General features: G+C 50.8%; 1 protein-coding gene across 2 annotated transcripts in view; it reads right to left on the bottom strand.

Annotated features, from left to right (window-relative positions):
* The window catches only part of SAMD4A (sterile alpha motif domain containing 4A), a 228,109-nt gene that overhangs the window by 7,329 nt on the left and 211,560 nt on the right, over nucleotides 1-9,220 (bottom strand). For both annotated transcript variants that reach the window (XM_011961837.1, XM_011961838.1), the window contains 2 exons: nucleotides 1,787-1,894; nucleotides 1,614-1,697 (listed from right to left, as the gene is read on the bottom strand). In XM_011961837.1, the coding sequence (XP_011817227.1) occupies nucleotides 1,614-1,697; nucleotides 1,787-1,894 (192 nt within the window). The remainder of the gene's footprint in view (nucleotides 1-1,613; nucleotides 1,698-1,786; nucleotides 1,895-9,220) is intronic.

Genomic DNA, 9,220 nt, shown 5'->3' with positions numbered 1-9,220 from the left:
TTTTTTAGTAGAGACGGGGTTTCACCGTGTAGCTCAGGATGGTCTCGATCTCCTGACCTCGTGATCCACCCGTCTCGGCCTCCCAAAGTGCTGGGATTACAGGCTTGAGCCACCGCGCCCAGCCCTTGTTTGCTTTTTAAAGGCTGAATGCTGTTTCACTGTATGGCTACACATTTTCTTGAGCCATATTCATCCTTTGGTGGACATTTGAGTAGTCTCCCATTACTCATTAGGGGGCTGCTGACCCAGTCTCCTCTATGAGGTAAAGATGAGCTGGTGGCACCTCCTGCCAGAGGTACCAGGGATGGCCCAGTGATGTTCCTGAGATCTGAATGGCCAAGGCAGAGAGCAGTGGTTTGCAAATGAGGCTCTTTATAGAGCCCTGGGGGAAGTCATAGAAGGGGCTGTGTCTTCCCACCATCTGTTTGGTGAAGCCCTTGGAAGGCCTTCAGCTCCCCCTGGTACGGAGGTCAGGTGGGTGTGGTCCTGGCCCACCACTCTGCTCCATGCAGAGCATTGATCTATTTCATATTTGGTTTCAGGATAAGATTGTGTTTGCAGAGACTAAACATCTAACAACCTTAGGTCTGGAGGACAAGGCTCTCTGAAGCGGCAGAGGATGGCAGTCTTTTCCTCACCACTGCCAGGGGTGGTGCACATCTTGGCTCTAGGTGTGCAGACAGCCCTTCTCTGGGTGGGTAAGTGTGTGTAGACTGGATAGGGCTATCGGAAAGGCTCATAGGAGGCCTCTCTGTGTCTCTGTGGCATAGAGCCTCCCAGGAAGCTGGTGGGAAATGGCAGGCATCTCTTCTCTCCTCTGCCTGCCAAGCATTGTAAAGATCCAGGCCCAGAGAAAGGTGCCCTCTTAGTACCAGGAGGGAGCTGAAGGCCTCCCAGGGCTGCTCCCAAGCATGGCTTCCAAACAAACACATGCGGGAGCACGGCTGCTTCTGTGAGCTGCGTGTGGGGCTGCAGCCCCGCACAGCACAGCCCCCATTCCTGGCTTGGGCAGTGGACGTGCAGGCCCCTCTAACTCAACCTGTCCCTGTCACGCAGGAAAGGACACCTCAGCCTGCTTTGGGCTCCAGGTGTCAAGAAAGCTGTTTGCAACTGGGAGATACACAAACAATCTGGGTTTTCTGTTTTTCAAAAATTATATTTTTAGGGCAGCTGGGCTATGCTTGGACCAGGCCGGGGATACAGTGCAGAGAAGGGAAGCACCCAATGTTGTATGGGATATTCCCACTAAAAGCCATGTCTCATGTCCCTGACTCCTCCAGGCCTGGCACTTGGCTGGGACAACTGCTGTGGTGTGATTCCCATGTGCACTGGGAGGTGGAGCTTCTGGGGACAGAGGGACAGCTCTGATCTCCAGGTCCCTGACTCACCTCCCAGAAGAGGAGGAACAGGGCACTGGCCATTTGGCATGGTGCTGCTGGAAAAGGGTCCAATAGTACCCTAAGGCCACTCTTTCTCCCTGTCCCCTGCCTATCCCTCCTTGTCCTCCCCCAGTTCTCCTGAGCTCCTGCCACAGTGTAGACAGCAGATGGCCAGAAGTTCTCCCAGGCACGTGGTAACAGGGACATGGGGACATGCAGGAAGAACACACTCACCTCCCAGGGCGTGTTCGGTCATACTGAGGCACAACGACTCCAGCCTGTTGTTGATGTCAGGTTCGGTCACGGGAAGCTGGAATTCTGCAGGGGATAAAGGGTTATGTTGGCGACAAGGAGGAGATAAGCAGGGTGCTACCTGGTTCCACCTGCAAGAGAAGGGTCTGGTGTGCCTCCCCGGGAGGACTTGGGGACTGTCAGCGCTGGCATGGAAGGGGCTCCACTCAGGCTCAGCCAACCTCTAAGGTCTGTTAAACACAGTCCACTGTGAACTTGGGAACCTGAAACAAAACAGAGACTAAAAATAGCTGGTCATGTCACAGTCTGTGCTTCCTCTGCTCAGAACCCTCCGGCGGCCTCCCATCCTGCAAGGCCCCGTGTGATCCAGGCCGTTGTTACCTCTGTGCCCTTACACAGCTCTCTCCTTCCTCTACTCTGCCCCAGGCCCCCTCCTACCTCAGGGCCTTTGCACCGCTGTTCCCTGGAGTGGTTTCCATGGCTCTCCCTGCCTTCACATTTCTGGCTCTATCGTCTCCACAGAAAGGACTTTGTTCCTTGTATGAGCCATGCCCCCACACTATCCCTTTGCCATGCTTTATTTTTCTTCATAGCCTTTGCCCACAGCTATCATATTTGATATTTGTACTCACTTTCTACTGTCCCCCTCCCCTGACCCCGCTGAGTGCTCACCTCATTGGAGCAGAACTTAGCTCTGCCCCCTGTGCCTACAGCAGGGCCTGGCCCGCATCTAGAGTGGGGGAGGAAATCCAGGGCCTGGCACACACCTCTTCTGAGTGCGAGACCACGTGGGGGGCTTTAGGTGTGTGGGCTCCTTAATCTGCCCAACAAGCCCAAGTGGGGTTGGGAGAGGTGAAGCCACACATCAGTTAGTCAGTTCACATGGAGCTGGGGCCAGGCCGCCTCTGACTCCAGAGCTGGGCTCTGCCACCTGCCACAGCAACTGCAGGTGACGGTCAACGCCCTCAGCCTTGAGGGCCTCTAGAACCAAGGGCTGAGACGCCCACTGTGCAGGCAGTAGGGGCTCAGCTCCCACTGCCCGACAGTGCTGTGCACATTCCCCGCAATCTCCCCTCTATCTCCTCAGGTTCCAGTGTCGCCTGTCGTGAGCAGGAGGCAGCCCCTGGGAGCCGCCTCCTCTCCCCTGCTGGAGCTCTTGCTGTCAGCACCTCCACAGGCCTCATCCGGTGGTGACTTTAAATGTCCTCAACTATCTGGAAGTGCCTTGCGGACAGTGATGATGCTTCCCTATCTCTCTGAATCTCCCTCAGCGCCCGGCCCTGGCCTTCTGCCTCATACATGTCTACTAAGTGAAGAAAAAGTGAAAGTAGAAGGAAACTCTGACAGCTAAGAGTTGTGAAATCCTTTTTTTTTTTAAACATTTTGTGACACTAGTTTGAAAAGAATTGCAAAATCCTACAGGGAGAGGCAGAAAAAAAGTCCCAGAGGGGGTGTCCAGAGCGGGGTGTGTTCCAGGTGACCGAGAAGTCTCCGTGTTGCCACCACCTTCCTCCGTGAGCCTGGGAAGCTGTTCCCTGCTGAGGGCCTTAGCTCTTCTACTTGTCAAGTGGGGAAAGCATCCTGGGGTCCCACTGCCGGCCGCTTGCCTGCTCCTTCATGTCTCCACCAAGGGAGCACATGGGCCAGAGAGAGAAAGAGAAGTGAAACGAGGTTGGTGGCTTGGCGGGATAGGAAGCTGAAGGTTAAACCAAAGTTTTGTTTTCCTTGATTTGCTATACATTAAGATAATCTCTGCAATGTGTGTTCCCATTGTCAGCTAATTCAGAGGCAGATGTTGCTTCCGTTATTTAAAAATCGCAAAGAGAAGGCTGGCAAAATGGAACGCTATGGAAAGCACCAGAGAGCTGACTGTGTTCTTCCTGACCCATGTTCCGGCGTCGATGGGTTTGGAAGACAACCGTGCCAATTCGTGAGCAGACGGAGGCTGACTGAGCTTCCAGGGAAGTGGGGTGCCACAGAGAATGGCAGGAGTCTCCACCGCCCCCACCCACTAGTTGCTGTTAGAGTAGGGTCGGGGCAATTAGACAATTCCAGGGGGAAGAGATTTCAGTATTTTCATCCATTCATGTGAAAATCATATGCATGCAAAAATTAGCAGTCTTCAGGGTGTGAAATCTATAAAATAGAAACACAATTTTATATATAGCGAGTTAGCAAATACGAAAAAAAACAAACCTCAGCAATTATAGCCATCCATATGCTCATTGTAAGATTTAGTTTACTCTCCAGCGCTCCCCTTTAAACAAACACTGTGGAGAGATTTGGATAAATAAAGATGCTCGACATTTGGAGAGAAGTGTTTCAGCTGCAGGATTTCTTGCCAACACGCAGCAAAATGCCATTTTCCAAGCCTGGGATTGCGTGTTCCAAAAAGGGGGCTGAGAAACGCAGGGCTCTCCGCTCCAGAATCCCCAAACCTTCGTGGCTGCTCTTTTAGGTGGGAAGTGGGGGTGTTTGCTTCTTCTCCCCAGCTCTTTGCTTCCAGGCACTGGGGAGCCGTGACCCCCACCACTCTGAGTGGCTCTGAAAAATTCTAAGTCTTGGGAGAAGCCCATATGTTCACACTGCAGAGTTTCCTAATAGTGTGACTTTTTAATTGTGTATTTGATAAAAACAGATCCATGCCATCTCGCCGCACATATAAGACAGAAAGACCAGTTGGGTAGAAAACAGCTTCCATCTCAGGCTAGGAACCCTCAGCTGCATGGGGCTTGGTGCCCCAGAGGGGCATTCGGGCAGCTCTTGCCCCACAGACCAACGTAAACCACCAGGCCAACCCTTGCTGTGGCTCCTGTTAACCCTGAGGGCCCGTCTCATTTATCCCAGGCCCCTGCCCCTACCAGCCACAGACCAGGCAGATGGAGATCTGAGTCCTAGGAAGGCAAAAGTTAAGACTCCTTTTTAACTGAGCCTCCTCTGCTATTTCCCAAAGGGGGCGTGTTTCTTCAGCTCAGATGGCATCTCTGAGGACCATTCCAGTATTCAGTAAGGACCCCTAGTTTTGGAATCCCCAAGGTCTAGGCTGACTTGAAACATTAATTGTATCTTTTCAGAAGTCCCACATGTATGGAGTAGTCCTGTGCTCAGGCCCAGGGTCAAGAAGATTCCGGAAGAGAACGCTACCCATCCCTAATGAGGTGTTGCAGCAGCACCCACCTGAGGAGCCCACAGGGCTTGTCCTTGGCAGTAACTGTCCATCCCTACTGGGTCTCATGTGTGGCACCCTTGGTACAATTCTGCAATGCTCTTTCTCCAAGGCACTGAGGGTAAGGAGCCAATTTCTTTAGGACTTTAGAACAAGAAACAGGCTGGGGCATTCCAGGAAAAATCTATAGAATCCCATTTTGCCAATGACAGCTGAGGCAACTCTGTTGGATAACTAGAAAGGTGTGGAGTCTGGTTCACTGAGGAGCAGGGTTGCTAGCAGGAGAGAAAGCAGGGAAGACAAAAAGGGACAGAGAAGTGGGACCTGGACCACTATGATGAGATGAGTAAAGAAGAAAGGAAGACAAGGGAACTAAGAAGAAAGGGGGAGGATGGTAACAAAAGGGAAAGAAATGGCATGGGCAGGGAAACAAACAGAGGGGCGGGGCAGCAGGCAAGCTGAGGATGGCAGAGACGGCCATGGAGGGTGGCAGGAGGGTATGAGTAATGAATGGCATCCCTGAGTTGGCTATGGGAACACACCTTTTCTCTGGTGGCCTCCTAACATTCCTAAGCCTGCAGGAGAAGGTCAGTGCCTGTGGAGGTCCTCTGGGACCAGAGCTTTCACAAAAAGTGATGGGTACATGGTATAAGATGATATTGTACCATCTTGCCCCACGTTGATGCTCAGAGGGAGGAGGCTGTAGGCCCAGCTGGGTTCTTGGCTATGACAGAACTGATTTATCAATCTCCTTACCCACTGTCTGCCAGTCCTGAACAGGGATGTCTGCCTTGATTTATTAGAAGACATGGAGGAAATATTTATCCAGTACTGTACGTGGGTCCCTGTTCTGGTTTCTGCCTCTGCATGGCAGCCCCTTCCACTCCCTAATGGACCCAGTGCACCAATAACTAACTCTCTATTCTTTCTAAAGGCAGTTCTCTGGAAGGAAATGAAAAATAACAGCCTGGAGCACTGTGCTCCCAGATATATGCCGAGTGCTTACGGTAGAAAAATCCCAATTGTGAGCTGGTGCTTACAGGAGATTTGCTGTGGTGAACAGGTAAGTCACATCATGAAATGCTGCCATGTGAGGTGCCACTGGGCCCAGCTCACATCCAGCTGGTTCACTACCAAGGGTAGTTTGCGTGTGGCTTTGGACAAGGGAAGGATGAGGTTTCCAGAAGGCTGTGCAGCCTACCCTTCTGAAGGTTTTCCTTTGAAGACTGCTATGGGGTTTCCTGCCCTTTTCTGTTAGGCCCTCCAGGGAGTAAAGAACCTCCATGATCTCCTACTGTTGAGCCAGAGCCACTCCAGGATCCTCTCCGACTGGATCCCAAGGACAACTAAGCCCGGGTCAGCAGGAATTAATTGCTTCCAAAATAAAGGATCCCTCTCCAAGCAATTTCCAAACCAATTATCTAGTTGAGAAAACACCCTGCCTCCATGAGGAACATGACCATTTGCACAGGCGCCACACTTGTTTTCTGGTGAGTGTATTATACCTCGCAGTGTTTCCTATTCATCACCGGCAATAGCCACCTGAAGGCTCTCCTGGCTGGTCCCAGGAGACAGCTAAAACTTGTCCATGTGGAGGTGGAGTTTGCAGTGAGCTGAGATCGCGCCACAGTACTCCAGCCTAGGCGACAGAGTGAGACTCTGTCTCAAAAAGAAAAAAAATTAAGAAAACTTGTCCATGTAGGAATAACATGAAACACCACTCCCGAGGGGCCTCCAAGTGCCCGTGAATTGTGTAGAACCAGGAACAAGGGAAGTGTCCTGTAAACCCAAGCAAGGTGACTGATGAACTGATCCGCAACTTGGAGGTGGGTTCTAGCCCTCTGTCTTCTCTGTATGAGACGTTTAAAGTCTCCCATCAGTAGAGTTATTTTAGGTTTATAGAATCAAAGCATCCTTCAAATGCATTGTAGTCTTCAAGATTTGTCCAGTTTACAATGGATTCTCTGGAAAAGACTGCATTCATTGTATGATAACAGTTTTCTGAGTATTTACTTTTGGGCTGGTCACACATCTCAGTTTCATTTTGTGTTCGCTATTACTCCTGTTCATGTACAGATGAAAGCCACTTTCTGACTTCCTGATTTTTGCTGTCCTGACATGATATTTGTAGTCTAGTTTTAACGCCTGGCCACAAGCCCTGGGAAGTCTCCATAGCGAACCAGATTGCACTGCTTCGTGTGGAAAGACCCATCTGCAGAAGAGGCTCTGAATCCAGGATGAGGACCCTGACTCTAGGATGAGCCTTCGTTTGGACCTGCTTGGAGGTCAGAGGTGTTGTCCCTGGGTAGGAGGCTGCCTCCTTGGGGGGGAAGGAAAAGTCACTACAGTGACCCGTGGCCTTGACAACCAGCATTTGATTGGCAAGGGCTGGGGAACCCCAACCCTGTGCCCTTAAGCAGGGACCTTCTGTAGCCTCCTTCCCCTTCAGCGAGGGATCCTGGGTCCTGGCCAGGCCCTGCCCTGTCGTGCCCTTTATGCATGTCCTAGAAGAGCCACCCAGCATGGTGCTGAGCAGGCCCTAGGAGTGGCTCCTGTCCAGAGCTCAATGGTTTATTTGCAATCAGGAAATTTAGAGTGGGCTTTTCCCTGTGCTTTGGCTGTTATTAAAAATGCTGTGTGAGGATCTTTAAGGCCTTGCTGGAAGTGGGTTTGTAATACTTGAGAGGTTAAAAAGAACACTCAAAGGGTTCCAGAGTTTTAAGTCCAGTATGTGAAGCACATTATTTAGAGACTTGTAGGTAACTACAATCTGCTTAAAGGGGTTGTGCCTGTGGGCTGGGAAGGGGAGGGGAGAGAGACAGTCACTTTTGCTTACAGGCCCTTCTGTATTATTTGATTCTTTAGCCACAGGAACAAGAGGCTTCGTATGAAGAGTGAAAATGATATTAGGTTCATAGTTGCCCTGAGCACAAGCCAGCCACTTGGCACTGCTGTGAAATAGTGGAGCAGAAACAAAGGTATAGGTGGAAGATTCTATCAACAAACCCAAAGTGCTCTGGGATGACCCAGCTCTTAGAAGGGGGACTGTCTGGACCTAGTCTTCCCAATTAAGATGGAGAAAGCTCAGGGAAGATTCAGTATGAACAAAGAGGAAGGCTGAGAACTGGCAAAAGTGGCAGGAAGAGAAAAAATCAAGAAGGCCTTGAGAAAGTATAAAGAATTGAAGACAGCAGTCACTCTGCTGGTGAGACTGAGGCCAGGGTGAAAGACCTATTCAAGATGAAAGATCTCCTTGTGTGCAGGACCTCTTCAAATCTTGTCCAGAATCTCTTTTATTGGGAATGGATTCTATATAATTCCGTGTGAAAACAGAGGATGGGAGGAAAGGACCCCGGGAAAAAGCCTTCACAACCCCCAAATGTTGTCATGTTTCTTCCCAGGAAGAAAAATAGCTACATGTATAGAAATGGAGAAAAGGAGCTTTAAAACAAAAGTGAGCAAATACGAGTTTTGGCAGTCAAGAAGCAATGTGAGCAGGCTTCTGCACTGGGTGGCTGTCGCTCCCCTCCCTGACATGCCGTTCCCAGCGGCGGGTCCTCTCCTTCAGCGTCCTCCTCCTCCCTGGCCTCCCAATTTCAGCCTACCTCCCTTCCATCCTGCATCCTCCAGCCTGACTTCTACTCGGAATCCCCCACATGGAGGAATCCCCCCAGGGAGAGTGGCCAGAGTCCAAGCTCCTCAGCTTTGGATTTGAAGCCCCCCACCATGGGCCACAACCTTTACAGCTCCCTGGGTCCACTTTCTGCTACCTCAGTCAGATCCGTCAGCCAGCCATGGCTTCTGGGCCATGCTGTGGTATTCTGGACCTTTGCGGTCTTGCTCCTGCGCTCTTTCTGCCTGTAACTCTGCCTTCCCTCTCTCTACCCTCTGCTGTGCCCTGAAGCTCAGCTCCAATTCCAAGAAGCTTCCTTGCCTATTCCAGGCCACAGTGACACTTCCCTTCCTTAAACTCCTACAGATAGGACTTACTAGACAGAGCGTTTCTACTGTCCAGGGCATTATCCTACAGGTATAACACATCCAGATAGGTGCAGTATAATTGCCTGGGTGGCTTGTTATTACTCTTGGAGTCTACAAAGTCTACAAGATCACTGCCTGCATAGAGAAAGGGTTCAAGTATTCATTAGCTGTGCATAATTCCAACCACTCTGTTTTAGGAAGCATGGTGAAAGCTGAAATTGACTTGAAGTGTGCTAAATTGTGCTTTAACCAAGTAAAGGAAAGGTGGCTGGTACAACAGTCATCACTTTGCAAGAAAAGCCCAAACCAGGGGGAAGGTCTCAGCATCAACAGTTTTCTCGTTCTCTGTCTCACTCTCACTTTCTCTTTCCACACACATACACTACACATGGAGCCCTCCCACCTCCCCACCGCCAAAGCCCTCTTGTGCTATCTCTGGTTT

This window comes from Colobus angolensis, unplaced genomic scaffold, assembly GCF_000951035.1.
Source record: "Colobus angolensis palliatus isolate OR3802 unplaced genomic scaffold, Cang.pa_1.0 Scaffold57, whole genome shotgun sequence".
Lineage (NCBI taxonomy): Eukaryota > Metazoa > Chordata > Mammalia > Primates > Cercopithecidae > Colobus > Colobus angolensis.
The sequence above is the reverse complement of the archived record's forward strand: the minus strand, read 5'-3'. Positions and strand labels throughout refer to the sequence as shown.